Raw genomic sequence first — 16,115 nt, 5'->3', positions numbered from 1 at the left:
CTTTTCCCTAATACTTCTACATTCTACTCTATGTACTTTTGTAGCTTCTCCCTCTTCGTCCCTCCCCCACCCATCGTTGTACTAGGTTCAAAGTCGTCTTGCTGAGTCTCATTGTCTGGAACTCATTTTCACCCAGACCCACAGCTAACAATGGCCTGTTTCCTTTATCATCGTTTCCTTTATGCATATCTTTCATGTATTTGTTCTATATCTCTCTCTATCACCGTTGATATCTCCCGTTTCCCTTTCCCCCCCCGACTCTCAGTCTGACGAAGGGTCTTGACCTAAAACATCACCTATTCCATTTCTCCAGAGATGCTGTCTGACTCGCTGAGTTACTCTTGCGTTTTATGTCTATCTTCTGCTGGGATGTTTTACTGTGTTCAAGGCACTATATAAATGATTTTGTTATTGTTGACATTTGTTGCCATCTATGCTCATTCATGGTGAGAAATATCACCAAGTACTATATTTACTACTAGATCTCTACAAGCAATAAATAACTATTGCAATGGCAAGTCCTGGACACATACTTTGCTGTATAAATTGAATCTGTGGGCAACTGTAAAAATATATTTGCAGGTGTCTTTCATACAGAACTAGTTTGTTAAAACTGTTTAAAACTGATTGAACAACGAACATAAAATAGTACAGCACAGGAACAAGCCCTTCGGCCCATAATGTCCATGGTGATCAGGATGTCATCTTCTCTGCTTGCACACGATCCACGTCCCGCCAGTCCCTGCATATCTAAAAGCCCCTTAAATGTCACTATCATACTTGCCTCCATTACCACCTCTGGCACAATATTCCAGGCATCCACCACTCTCTATGTAAAAGAACTTGTCCCTCAGATCTCACTTATACCGTGTCTGCCTCACCTTAAAGCTATGTCCTTATGTCTTGAATATTTCCATCCTGGGAAAAAAATGTTCTGACTGTCGTCCCTATCAATGCCTCTCATAATGATATATACTTCCAACAGGTCTCCCCTCAAGCTTTGGCATTGCAGAGAAGTGCGGTGCTGGCTCGAAGGGCCGAATGGCCTCCTCCTGCACCTATTTTCTATGTTTCATTTTCTATGAAATAATTTCTCAATAGCTAATACCCTCTAATCTTCCACTTCCTCTCCAAAACCTCCACGTCCTTCCAGTAATGGGGCATCAACAACTGTACACCATACTCCAAATGCAGCCGACCAAAATCCTATAAACCTGCAACATAACTTCCTGGCTCATATACTCAGTGTTCAAAACCCTTGAAGCCAAGCATACCATGGCATAGAATATACCAAGACCCGAGCCCAGGGGCCCTGGTGGAAGTTGGCTCAGCGGTAGAGTTGCTGCCTTCTGCCACTTAGGAAACCTGAACGGAAACCTCTGGAGACTTTGCACCCCACCCAAGGTTTCTGTGCGGTTCCCGGAGGTTCCCGGAGGTTTTTGTCAGTCTTCCTACCCGCTTCCACTACCTGCAACCTCCGGCAACCACCTGCAACAGCGCTTGCAGTGCCAGAGACTCGGGATCGATCCTGACTAGGGGTGCTGTCTGTACGGAGTTTGTACATTCTCCCCATGACCGGGTAGTTTAATTGGCATGGTATAATTGTAAATTGTCCCCAGTGTGTGTCGGGTAGTGTTAATGTGTGGGGATCACTGGTCGATGTGGACTCGATGGGCCCGCTGCGCTGATTAGACTAGATTAGATTAATTTATTGTCATATACACTAAGGTGCAATGCAATTCCTTTTCCACACAAAGTGCATGAAGTAAACTGCATACGGTACATACAGTGACTTTAGACTGTAGACTTTAGACTTTAGAGATACAGTGCAGAAACAGGCCCTTCGGCCCCCTGAGTCCATGTCGACCAGTTATCTTCCACATTAGGACACTAGCACTGTCCAACACACTGGGGACAATTTACAATTTACTGAAGCCAAACCTACAAACATCTTTGGAATGTGGGAAGAAACCAAAGCACCCGGAGGAAACCCACATGGTCACTGGGAGAACGTACTAACACCATACATATCGCACCTGCAGTCAGGATCAAACAGGGGTCTCTGGCGCTGTAAGGCAGCAACTCTACCGTGCCACCCAAGTGATGATAAATATAACAGGATGCAAAATGGAAGAATGGCAGAGCAGTTTAAAGCGCTGAAGCAGAGCATCAGTTTAAAGCATCAAGGTCGGCAATTATTGAAAAGCAACAAACGGAATGACTGTGCAGGAAGGAACTGCAGATGCTGATTTACACAGAAGATAGACCCAAAATACCGGAGTAACTCAGAATGAATGAATGATACTTTATTGTCACATGTACCCAGGTGAAAGGGTTTATTTTGCGAAGAACCTAGGCACATGTTGCCTAACATAAGTGTCGCCACATGTTGGCGCTGACAAAGTTACAATAGTACCGAACAATCCTATCTACTGCCTGCCACCGCACGTGGCAATGGGCCCTCCCCCTACTTTCCCTCACCCTCCGCCAGTTCCCCCTTTGTTCTCGGCGGCCCTCCGTCGACACTGGTAACTCGGGGATGATTCAGTGATGGGCGAGTCGGTCCTGCTTGCCGGAAGTGTCCCTCTGCTTGCATCTCTGGGGAAAAGGATTAGGTGACATTTCGGGTCGCAACCCTTCTTCAGCCTGAAAGATAGAGGTGACGGTGGGGGGGGGGGGGGGGGGGGGGGGGGGGGGCATAGCATCTCCTAACAAAATAACTAAAGAAACATCCCCAAACTAACTAACTAAAGAAACATCCCCTAACGAAATAACTGTGGTCATTTGCCGATATCGGAATTATTAATGGTTGCCCTCTACTGCTCTATCAGCTGATTGGAATATCTAATTGGTCTAAATTTAAAAAGTCTTTAAGCATAATTCAAACCAATTACTTATAAACTTAGTATTCAATGTGATTGTCTAATTATTACAAATAATTTATCATGCAGTATTACTAATTTCATACGCAGCTCAATTCCTTAAAGCTGCACAGAGGTCAGCAGAAAATGAAAATATATTAAGCTTATGTTGCTGGAAATTTGAAATATAAACAGAAGGTGCTGGAAACATTCAGTAGGTCAGGCAGGTTTTGTGAACATAGACACATAGAAACATCGAAAACAGGTGCAGGAGTAGGCCATTCGTCCCTTTGAGCCAACACCACCATTCAATATGATCATGCCAGTTCATCCAAAATCAGTATCCCGTTCTGGCTTTTTCCCCACATCCCTTGATTCCCTTTACCCTAACAGCTAAATCTAACTCTCTCTTGAAAACATGCCTCCATCGCCTTCTGTGGCAGAGAATTCCACAGATTCACAATTCTCTGGGTGAAAGATTTTTTCCTAAACGGAGAAATATAGTTAGGGTTTCACGTCGAAGATCTTTTTTTGGTCAGAACTCACATTAGTGAACAGATTGTGCAAAGTATCTTTGCATTCTAATTTGAATTGTTATTGACGCATATGTTTAAACCCATCAAGTTTAAGAGACTTTTGGATAGGCATATGGATTAGTGCAAGTGGTCTTTTACTCTATGCCTGAATGTTTCCGCATATACACACCTATCACAGGCACTGTAGCCTCCCTCGTCTCTCCTCTTATCTGATACCTTTTTGTCTCATTTTCATCTCCAGCCTTTGTCACTTACTCCACCCATCTGCCAATCACACCGCCTCACCTGAATCCATCCGTCACTTGCCAGGCTTTAGCCTGTCCCCACCTCTCTTTTCCAGCTTTCTTCTTCCCCTCACTACAGTCAGTCTGAAGAAGGGTTCTGACCCAAAACGTCGCCTATCCATCCCCTCCAAAGATGCTGCCTGATCTGCCAAGTTCCTCCAGCACTTTATGTTTTGTTCAAGATTCCAGCATCTGCAGTTCCATGTATATCCTCCTGTAGTTCATCTTCACAGCAGTGTCTAGCCTCGGGAGGGGAAAACCACAGGTGATTAATAATGTAGGTCTGTTCACTACCAGTGACCAACAAGCAATCTCTGGTCCAGGTGATGACAACTCCTTTTTCAACAGGACATGTCTTTCCTTGCACCAAATGTCCATTCTGTGATGTACCTGTTCAGTGGCAAGATGAATCCTCCCGATGAATAGGGCATAATATTCAACACAAGAGCCGAGAGTGAAAGTCATCAGGATCTGTTGACCTCGGAGCCAAGCGTACATTGCACCGAGGGTGGAGCTCAGTTAATAAGCTGTCCAGGATCAAATTGTAGGGTTCTGGTACTGAGCCCAGATGGAAGATCCTGGGGACTCCACTAACTACCGCACCCGTAGTTAGGATCGAACCCGGGTCTCTTATGCTGTAAGGCAGCTACTCTACCGCTGTGACACTGTGCCACCCCTCTCCTGTTGTCACTCATGTGATCAATTTCCTTCTTGTTACTTTTGCAATTCTTGGCTAAATGCAGGCCAAATCAAGACATGGAAGGCTACAGTTCCAATGTGGGCAAATGGGATTAGCGGATGAAAGGTAGATTGGGTAGCATGGACGTTATGGGCCGAAGGGCCTGCTTCTGTGCTGTATAATGCTGAGGCTCAGCTAAAAGGGAGGGCATCTAACTCTGCTTGTTTTGTTTCGGTAGTTTATGAAACCAGTCACAGCATTGGTGCTTAAATATCATGCAATCTTCCAGGGTTTGTCTTTATTATGGAGTAAACCATATAAAACCATACAACAATTACAGCACGGAAACAGGCCATCTCGGCCCTTCTAGTCCGTGCCGAACACTTACTCTCACCTAGCCCCATCTACCTGCACTCAGACCATAACCCTCCATTCCTTTCCCGTCCATATACCTATCCAATTTATTTTTAAATGATAAAATTGAACCTGCCTCCACCACTTCCACTGGAAGCTCATTCCACACAGCTACCACTCTCTGAGTAAAGAAGTTCCCCCTCATGTTACCCCTAAACTTTTGTCCCTTAAGCAAGGGAATTGTCTCATTCTCGATGTTTGTGTTGGGCACATAGAAACCATGTGTTCTATAGAGTGGAAGTTTTCATTTACAAGCGCCCTGACTATGGTCATTTATGTCGTGTAAAGGGCCTGTCCCACTTGGCAATTTTCTCGGCGACTGCCGGCGTCATATCAGTGTCGCCAAAAGATTTTGAACATTTCAAAATCCAGCGGCAACAAAAAAAATGGTGCTACACTTGAAAAAACACCGCGCATCATATGTCACCACGTCGCGTCACGCCGCAAATTTTTCAATGACCTGTTACGTCAGTCAATGATGCCGGCAGTCGCTGAAAAAATCGCCATGTGGGACAGGCCCTTAACAGAACATCCCATAATTAGAAACCATAAAGTTAATTAATCCCTGGATAGATCATCAATTAGTGCTTTAATTGTGAAACTGGTGAAGATCCAACACACAAATTGCCGGCTAAAGCTGAATAGAGAATCGGGCTAAATGACGCAATGAACTGGAATGGACATATTGGTCGGTGTGAGCAAGCTGTATGAGTCTATCTCTGCGACTATGGGCCTTGGAAATGCAAGGAGCTGCAGAAGCCGGAATCTTACGGGGAACATAAAGTGCTGGGGAAGCTCAATGGGTCAGGCAGCATCTTGGGAGGCTATGGATAGGCAAATAGACAATGTTTCGTGGAGGGGCATTATGACAGATCCAAAACATCATCTATCCATGTCCTCCAGAGATGCTGCCTGACCCATTGACTTTGTGTCCACTGAAGTTTCCTGAGATCTTTGGCAGCCACCCGAGGGAACAGACAGGAACCAGTCTGACACCTCACCTGAAAGACAACACCTCCCCATCAGAGCAGCCTCCCCTCAGTACAGCAATAGATTAACCTGAGATTGGTTTTCCTCCACAGATGCTGCCTGATCCAAGAGCCACTAGCATTTTCTGTTCTTATTTCGGACAAAGTCGGAGAAAGTTCACGTCGGGGATAAGCACCATCGTAACACAGTCTCTCCTTTCCCTGTGCAGAAACTTCTAGCAGAGGGAGTGATAAAGTCATACAGTGTGGAAACAGACCCTTCAGCCCAACTTGCCCACACCAACCAACATGTCTAATCTACCCTAGTCCCACCTGCCTGCATTTGGCACATATCCCTCTAAACCTGTCCTAAATGTTTCTTAAATGTCTTGATTGTACCTGCCTCAACTACCTTCCCTGGCAGCCCATTCCATACACCTACCACCTTTTGTGTACACAGGTTACCCCTCAACTTCCTATTAAATCTTTCCCCCCATACCTTAAACCGATGGACTCTGGTTATCGATTCCCCTGCTCTGGGTTAAAGACTCTGAGCATTTACCTGATCTATTCCTCTCATGATTTTGTACACCTCAAAAGATCATCCCTCATCCTCCTGCGTTCCAAGGAATAAAGTCCTAGCCTTCACAACCTCTCCCTATAGTTTAGGTCTCAATTCCTAGCAATATTCTCGTTGCGGGTGGCACGTTGGCACAGCGGTAGTGTTGCTGCCTTACAGCACCAGAGACCCGGGTTTGATCCTGACTACGGGTGTTGTCTGTATGGAGTTTGTACGTTTTCCCCGCGGCCTGCTTGGGGTTTTCGCCGAGACCTTCAGTTTCCTCCCACACTCCAAAGACGTAGAGGTTTGTAGGTTAATAGGCTTGGAGTATGTGTAAATTGTCCCTAGTGCCCCCTCCTACATTTAAAGTCTTCTCACCCACCATTCCACCTCCAGGTCCCTCAGATCGGCCAACTTGGGGCTGCAGAATATCCCGCGGTCTAGGCATAAGCTCAGGGGCGACCGAGCCTTTGCGGTTGCAGCCCCTAGACTGTGGAACAGCATCCTCCTTCCCATCAGAACTGTCCCCTCCATCGACTCCTTTAAGTCAAGACTTAAAAACTTATCTATACTCCCAAGCCTTTCCTGACGTCCACTGAGTGAGGGATATATGTATATATGTATGTGGTTTGTTTGTTTATACTATTCTTATTACAAATGTAAAGCACTTTGGCCAACGAGAGTTGTTTTTTAAATGTGCTATATAAATAAATGTGACTTGACTTGACTTGAAGGGTAGTGTTAATGTGCGGGAAATCGCAGGTTGGTGCGGACTCGGTGGGCCGAAGGGCCTGTTTTCGCGCTGTATCTCTATACTAAACTAAATATTTTCTCCACCTTTTCCAGCTTGACAACATCAAATGTTAATGAGATGCCTCGCTCACGTTTTTGTCTTTCCTTCAATTATCTTCCAGGCGCTTTCTTCCCGTCGATCAAGCCCCCGGACGTGGTTTTCAAGGTGATCTTCTGGCTGGGTTACTTCAACAGCTGCATAAACCCCATCATCTACCCGTGCTTCAGCAAGGAGTTTAAGCGAGCCTTCACCAGGCTGCTGAAGTGCCAGTGCCGCAGGAGGCGGCATCCTCCCTGGCGCCTGCACAGCCAGCGGGACTGGCAGGCCTCCATCAACAGCTCCGAGCGCGGCTTCAACGAGGACGCCATGAGCCGGTCCGTCATGAGCCAGGAGACGCTGTCCATCAACAGCTCCTCCAAGCTGAGCCGCGGGCGGTGGGGGAGCAGCGAGCGAGGCGGCGTGGGCGTGGGCGTGGGCGGAGAGGCCAACCAAGCGCTCAGCCATCACAGCTGGAGACTCTTCCCCTCCTTGTCCAACTCGCCCTTCCAACTCAGAGAGAAGATGAACAACCTCTCCAACAAGTTCAGGGTGGGACAGCACCAGCCCTGCGCTCCAGCCCAACCCAAGGTAGAGGGCACGTCGGTGGAATCCATCTCCATCGGCCTGTGCCAGGAGTTCAAAGAGCAAGCTGCTTATCAAATATACGATGTGACTGACTCCTTCGGGCTGAAAGAGACCGACATTTAAGGTGAAGGCCGCAGGACTTCTCTGGACTGAGATGCATGTTCTGTAAACGTGTTTGTTCAAGGATCGTTGATGTTTTCGCATTTCCAATTTTGACTTGAGAAAGGATAAAGGGTATAAAAAAACACACACACGCATGCCACGAAATCCTTCAGCAGCTCCTTCGATGCTGTTCCCTTTATCTTCCTTGGGATTTCTCTGGCTCATGCTTCCTCCTGTTGAGAGTCATAAAGCCATACAGCATGTAAACAGGCCCCCCAGCCCAACTCAGCTTTGACCAAGATGCCCCATGTATGCTGGTCCCATTTGCTTGCATTTGCCCATTGGCCCTCTAAACCGTTCACAGAACATAGAGCACAGAACAGTACAACACATGCCATTCCCCTCCCCCCACCCCCAAATGCCTAGTTAAACTGGTATCATCTGCCTGTGCATGATCCATATCCCTCTATTCCCCATACTCCCATGTACATAACTAAGAGCTTCTTAAACGCCACCATCATATCTGCCTCCACCCCCACCCCTGGCAATGCGTTCCAGGCTCCCACTATCCTCTGTGTAAAAGAACTTGTCCCACACATTGACATTTCCACCATAGGTAGAGATGGTGGGAGGACTGCATACATCGCCCCATTATATGTTACCTGTTATTTGAATAGATTTGTCTGTATTCTTTTACCTTCAAGACATGGAATCAAGCCTAGCTCAGGAACATGGTGGCATGGTGGTGCAGGGGTAGAGTTGCTGTCTTATAGCGCCAGAGACCCGGGTTCAATCCTGACGACGTGTGCTATCTGTATGGAGTTTGCACGTTCTCCCCGTGACCCCGTGGGTTTTCTCTGGCTACACCGGTTTCCTCCCACATTCCAAAGACATGCAGGTTTGTAGGTTAATTGGCTTCTGTAAATTGTCCCTAGAGTGTGGGATAGAACGAGTGTGCAGGTGGGCGATGGTCAGCATGGACTCCGTGGGCCAAAGGGCCTGTTTCCATGCTGTATCTCGAAACAAAACTAAAATCACCCCACTGCTGATTGTGAGAGGCAAACCAAATAGAACTAGTTCAGGTCCACACATGGTCCATTCAGCCCGGGAATATGGTTTGTTGTCACGCCCACAGTGGGGACTGACTAGGGGTTTGGGGAGCTGGAATTTCCCCCCACTGGGGTAGTAGTGCACTGCGTTCCCAAAGGGAAATAAGACATGTTATAGAGAGTCAGGATTCAAATTCGAAGAGTGGGTGTTGGGGAAGAGCTAGTCACTGGGCAGTTGACCTGGAAAGAGACCCTGTCTACAAAGCAGCCGCAGAATGGCGTCGAGAGGGAAAGATAGATCAGCCAAGATCGAATGGTGGAGTAGACATGATGGGCCAAATGGCCTACTTCTGCTCCTAGAACTTCTGAAACACCATCCTGAAAATCATGAAAGGAATCACGGAATTCTCTGCCTCAAGAGGGCGGTGGAGGCTGGTTCTCTGGATACTTTCAAGAGAGAGCTAGATAGGGCTCTCGAAGATAGCGGAGTCAGGGGATATGGGGAGAAGGCAGAAACGGGGTACTGATCGGGCATGATCAGCCATAATCACATTGAATGGTGGTGCTGGATCGAAGGGCCGAATGGCCTACTCCTGAACCAAACAAACATTTGTCCACTGGATCATTATGTTATGGGAGCTGAAAACCATGCCTGGAGTGCCGCAGCCAGTCAACAGCCCAGAAAGAAGTGTGCGGATAGGAACCACAGATGCAATTTATACCGAAGATAGACACAAAGTGCTGGTGTAACTCAGCGGGTCAGGCAGCATCTGTGGAGAAAAAGGATGTGTGACATTTCGGGTCCTGACTCTTCTTCATACTCGGGTCCCGGCCCAAAAAGTCACCCATCCCTTTACACTAGAGATGCTGTATGACCCACTGTATGACCCCAGCTCAGAAATAAGAATGGTTTTGTAGTAAAAAATGGTATTTCAGGATTTTCAAGGCATCAGATCAAAATTGTTCCCATTGTCAATAGCAGGTGTACTTTCAAAGTCTTGATGCGAGCTTTAACTAATGTCACCTCAGTCAATAACACAGTCTGTATAGATTTTCACACTTTAATGGGTAACAACACTATGCCCCATTCTCATTTAGCAGGGAAATGAGGAGGAAATTTGTTCGTTTCGAAATGAGATGAGGAGGAATTTCTTTAATCAGAGGGTGGTGAATGTGTGAAATTCATTACCGCAGACGCCGGTGGAGGCTAAGTCATTTGGGATATTTTTAAGGTGGAGATTGACAGATTCTTTGTTAGTAAGGGTGTCAGGGGTTGTCAAGTCAAGAGAGTTTTATTGTCATGCGTCCCAGATAGGACAATGAAATTCTTGCTTGCTGCAGCACAACAGAATGGGCAGAAGAATGGGGTTGAGAGGGAACAATATGAAAGGTGTGATTCTTCTTCTTGTGTATGGCGTGCACAGCCTAAAGTTGTAGGACAACTTGTTCTATTTGATCTGATTTCATTGTGCACGCCAGGTTGATTGCATTGATTGAAACAGGGCGGACCACGTGAAGGTTGCAATCTCCCAGGCTTGGAGTGCCGACGGTGGCGAGAGGCGTGATTGAAAGGTGGAGTATACATAATGGGCCAAATGGCCTAATTCTACTCCTAGACTTATGCATTTATGAACTTATGAATTCCCCAATCTCTAGGAGTGCTCACCTTTGAGAAGAGTGCAGAACAATGATGGCAATAGGGAACTAGTTATCCCTGACAAGGCTCGCTAATGAAGTGTACAGAGCTCCTGCCTCACAGCATCAGTGACCCAGGTTCATTCTTCACCTCCGGTGGTGCGTGTGTGGAGATTGCATATTCTCCCTGTCACTGTGATTGTGTGGGTTTGCTCCAGGGGCTACAGTATCCTCCCACATGCCAAAGGCCTGCTGATTTATAGATTAAATGGCCACAATAAATTATCACATGGTGAGAGTGAGTAGAAGGATAGTCGAGGGGAGTTGATGAATGTGCGAGAGAGCACCAGCATAGGTAGGATGGGCCAAATGGCCTACATCTTTGAGATGAAAGATGAGATATACACATAGTCTGCAAAGCTCAAGGAGGCTATTTATCCATCAAGCATTAAAGGGCCTGTCCCACTTACGCGACTTTTTCAGCGATTGCCGGCACCTGTCATAGGTCGTTACAGGTCACCGAACGTTGAAAATCCAGCGTCGACCAGAACAAGGTACGACTCTTTGGGCGACTACTCACGACCATACAGGCTGCACCCTGCGACATGTCACCAGGGTGTCGCCTGTATGGTCATGAGTAGTCTCCTCAGTCGCCCAAAGAGTCGTAGCGTCTTTCTGGTCGCCGCTGAATTTTCAACATGTTGAAAATATCGGCGACCTGCAACGACCTATGACAGGTGCTGGCAGTCGCCGAAAAAGTCACGTAAGTGGGACAGGCCCTTAACAGTCATTACTTGGGACCTAAATAATATTGGGAACACTTGGCATTATAGACACAGAGCTAATTGCCTGGACAATCCCTGAACTTAACTTAAGAAGAGCTATGGGCCTGTCCCACTTTCACGTCCTAATTCACGACCACAGCCAAGTTTGCCCTTGATTCATACTCGCACCATGGTCGTCACAAGGTCGTAGGAGGTCGTAGGTAGATCGTAGCAGACCATGATGCTAGTCGTAGGTATTCGTGGCATCAAGTAGGTCGGGGCGTTTTTTCTAGCCTGATGAAAAATGTCCACGAGTAAAAAAGGTCGTGAATTAGGTCGTGAAAGTGGGACAGGTCCTTAAGAGTTGCATCTGCTTCAGACAATTCAAGTCCAAATCTTCCCTTATGGGAGGTGGTGGCAGGAGCACCTTTATAAAGCTCAGACCCTGCTTCCTCATTAACGATACAGAACAAGCGACCGGTAAATGCAAGGTTCCATTGGGCCGCAGTGGAAGTAACTCTGCAACAATACGCTGCAATGCTTAGTTTTGGTGTGATTGCCAAAGGGGATATTCAATTCTCATCATTCTAAACCAAAATTGGTATGAGGAGTTAAGAAGTGCTGGCGTATAAACTCTTCCCCCAAACTCTATAATAAAGCTGGATATGAAGTTTCACATTTGTAATGTTTCAATGTTTGCAGACAGATAACTTTGGGTCTGAAGAGGAACAAAGAACGTACCTATGCGTTTAGTCGTTATCCTGTTTCTGTGTTTGTCATGTCTCCACCGTACAGATTTTAGTCGGAGAAGATACAATTTGCTCTGGTCACCATATCTAGCATCACTGTATATGCTTTGGCGAAGATTCCTTGTGTGTTGTCTTCCTGTAGATAGGAGACAATTTTGATCCCTCTTGGGTTGCTGAGGATACATAAAATAAAACCCATTTACAATGTACGCAGGCAAATGTCCAGTATGTATACAAACTTCTTAAATTATGTTGTTATTCCATGTCTGCTCTTTTTGTACGCCACCAAACGCCATATTTGATGTTAAATTATATTTTGGTTATTTCCTAAATGTCTTCAAAATAAACCGCAACGTGATTAATTTTGCATGATCTTCTCCTTTTGGGATGAAAGAGCATTTTGATCTTCTATCAATGAAAGGGAATCAGTTGTTTAACAGGACTTGTGATGTTGAAATTTGATTCGGCCATGACCAAAGCATAAACATAGGGTCATAGAATGTGGAAGCAGGCCCTTCGGCCCAACTTGCTCATGCCGACCAACATGCCCCATCTACACTAGTCCCACCTGCCTGCATTTGGCTCATATCCCTCTAAACCTTTTCTATCCATGTACCTGTCGAAATGTTTCTTAAACATTGCATTAGTACCTGTCTCAACTACCTCCTCCGGCAGCTCCTTCCATACACCCGTCACCCTTTGTGTAAAAAAGTCACCCCTCAGGTTTCTATTTAATCTTTCCTTCCTCACCTTAACCCTATGTCCTCTGGTTCTAGATTTCCCTATTCTGGGCAATAGACTCTGTGCATTCCCTCCCTCTCCGTCCCTCTCCCACCCTAGTTCTCTGACTAGTTTCGCTGTCCTTCTGATTAATTTTACTGACTGTATGCTTCGTTGACAACTTCTCCTCTGCTATGAATGAACCATTCTACATTTCCTTGATCATCATTTGCTTTGATCTGTCGTTTTCACACCTTACCCTTCCATAACTCTAGTCTCCCTCTCCCCTGACTCTCGGTCTGAAGAAGGGTCTCGACCTGCAACGTCACACATTCCTTCACTCCAGAGATGCTGCCTGACCCGCTGAGTTACTCCGGCATTTTGTGTCTTTCTTTGGTTTCAATCCCAGCTTCGATGTTCCAGGCATGCCCCCTGTGGTGCTCTGCGGTAAGGCCTGTCCTATCTTTGACCAGGGCTGAACCACTCAGACCTGAGCATGGCTCTGCACCTCACCCTGTATTGCTTTGGAAACACCACCATTCAGTCCGGCCGGACTTACTTGCATATTTATTTCCACACGTACCACGGAACTTAATAAATTGTGATAAATGAACTGGCTTATTTGATTATTTCACCAGTGATCTGCCTTTTGGAGCATGCTGGATATATGAGTGTTACTAGGGGGGGGATGGGAAGGGGAGATAGCCCCCCCTTAGGCAGAGAAGAAGAGGAAAGCAGACTGTGTTGTAACATAGAAACATAGAAAATAGGTGCAGGAGTATGCACCGCCATTCAATATGATCATGGCTGATCATCCAACTCAGTATCCTGTACCTGCCTTCTCTCCATACCCCCTGATCCCTTTAGCCACAAGGGCCACATCTAACTCCCTCTTAAATATAGCCAATGAACTGGCCTCAACTACCTTCTGTGGCAATCAATTCCACAGATTCACCACTCTCTGTGTGAAAAATGTTTTTCTCATCTCGGTCCTAAAAGATTTCCCCTTTATCCTTAAACTGTGACCCCTTGTTCTGGACTTCCCCAACATCGGGAACAATCTTCCTGCATCTAGCCTGTCCAACCCCTTAAGAATGTTGTAAGTTTCTATAAGATCCCCCCTCAATCTTCTAAATTCTAGCGAGTACAAGCTGAGTCTATCCAGTCTTTCTTCATATGAAAGTCCTGACATCCCATGTTGTATGTTTCTTGGGATTAAGGTATCCACAGCATTGGCAATTTACATTAACTCAATACCTTTAGTAATGTTAAAGGTCTCAGTGGCTTCAGTGGAATCGATTTCAGAGGAGAAGCATAACATGCAATCACTACTAAAAGTTATAACAGTCATAGAATCATACAGCAGAGAAATAAGTCTCATGGCCCTACTTGCCCATGTTTGGCCCAAATCTTTCCCAATCCATGTACTGTACCTGACCAAATGGCTTTTAATGTTGTTATTGTACCTGCCTCAACTACTTCTTCTTGCAGTTTATTCATATATCCAACACCACCTGTGTGTAAAAGGTTGCCCCTCGCGTTCCTATTAAATCTTTCCCCTCTCATCTATGCCCTCCAGTATTTGATTCCCCTACACTGGAAAAATGTCCTAGCCTGATCAACCTCTAACTTTAGCTCAGGCCCTCGAGTCTTGGCAACACTCTTGTAAATCTTCCCTTCACTCCTATCAGCTTCATGGCAGATTTCCTTTAGCATGGTGACAAAACTGGACATAATGCTCCTGGTGCAGCCTCCCCGATGGCTTGTACAACTGCTCCAAACTTCTGCACTCATTTTACTGACTGATGAAGGTCAGTGTGCCAAAGCCCCTCTTCACCACCCTGTCCGTGATGCCACTTAAGGGAATCTTGTACTTCTACTCCTAGACCACTCTGCTCTACAACACACAGGACCTACTGTTCACTCACAAGGACCTACTTCGGTTTGAGTTCCCAAAATGCCACACCTCACATTTATCTGATTGAAACTCCATTGACCATTCCTCTTCCCAGTTGATCACGATCCCATTGTAATGCTTGATAACTACCTATTTTAGTGTCATCTGCAGACTTACATGCTTTGTACATGCTCATCCAAATCATTGACATAGATCACAAATAGCAATGGGTCCAGCGCCAATCCATGAAGTACGCCACTAGTTACAGGCCTTCAGTTCAAAAACTAACCTTCCACCACCACCCTTGGCTTCCAACCATGAAGCCCATTCTATATCCAGTTCCCAGCTCTCCCTGGATCCCAATCTAACCTTACAGAACACCCTACCACATGGAACATTCCTAAGGCCTTGCTGAATTCCACATAGACTATTTCTAAGCTGCTGCCTCATCAATCTTCTTAGTTGCTTCCTCAGAAAAATCTATCAAATATATGAGAGACGAATTTGCAGTGCACAAATCAATGCTGACTATTCTTGATATTATCACTAGAAATCCTCTTTCGCACCTTTCCTTTATCAACAAGGAAGGAATTTATGGCTTAGATAGAGTAGAATGCTGGAGTAACTCATCGGGTCAGGTTGCATTTTGGAAGAAAAGGATTAGGTGACGTTTTGAGTCATACCCCTTCTTCAGACTGAAAAAGAGTTCTGACCCAAAATGTCACCTGTTCCTCTCCTCCAGAGATGCGGCCTGACCCCTGAGTTGCACTTTCTGTCCATCTTCAATATAAACCAGCATCTGCAATTCCTTCCTACACATATTAATTTATAGCTTAGTTTGATCTGTAACTCATAACATCAACAAAAAGGGTGCTCATAAATATGAAATAAAAGATTGTTATATACCTTTAATCCAATCTATCATTTATATATGAACATGCAGAATCTATCTATATGCACTCGTGTGCACACGCACACACCACTAGGACAAACTCATTTGGATACAGACAACTGAGAGGGATGCATTCAAGTATGAGCACATATGTAAGTAGGAGTGGGCTCCCACACAAACATAGACACATGCAGAAAACTGTACATACTTAAAGAGATATGGATGGAGGCGGTGGAAATTCGGAGTGGGTCCACAGTTTATTATCCATATAATTAAAAGTCGAAACTTGACCACTTCCTGTTGCAATTTATATTGATTTTAGAAAAACGCGACCACTTACGGCTGTGATATTTGGCCACCTAACTCAGAGTCCCCCTCCAGCTGCCAGGGCCAGAAGATTTTTCCCATCGATGAAAAATAAAAGATTTATTACTGTTTAAAAAATGTTGAAATTCTCTCTCCTGTCAATAGACAATAGACAATAGGTGCAGGAGTAGGCCATTTGGCCTTTGGATCCAGCACCGCCATTCAATGCGATCATGGCTGATCATCCCCAATCAGTACCCCGTTCCTGACTTCTCCCCAT

General features: G+C 45.7%; 1 protein-coding gene across 1 annotated transcript in view; it reads left to right on the top strand.

Annotated features, from left to right (window-relative positions):
• Positions 1–8,137, top strand: part of adra1d (adrenoceptor alpha 1D) — a 32,270-nt gene extending 24,133 nt beyond the window's left edge. Inside the window, exon 2 of the mRNA XM_033035419.1 lies at positions 7,219–8,137. Coding sequence (XP_032891310.1) covers positions 7,219–7,844 — 626 coding nt within the window. The 3' untranslated portion in view covers positions 7,845–8,137. The remainder of the gene's footprint in view (positions 1–7,218) is intronic.
• Positions 8,138–16,115: the final 7,978 nt, after the last annotated feature.

The sequence above is a fragment of the Amblyraja radiata genome, chromosome 1, assembly GCF_010909765.2.
Source record: "Amblyraja radiata isolate CabotCenter1 chromosome 1, sAmbRad1.1.pri, whole genome shotgun sequence".
In the NCBI taxonomy this organism is placed as follows: Eukaryota; Metazoa; Chordata; class Chondrichthyes; order Rajiformes; family Rajidae; genus Amblyraja; species Amblyraja radiata.
The sequence above is the reverse complement of the archived record's forward strand: the minus strand, read 5'-3'. Positions and strand labels throughout refer to the sequence as shown.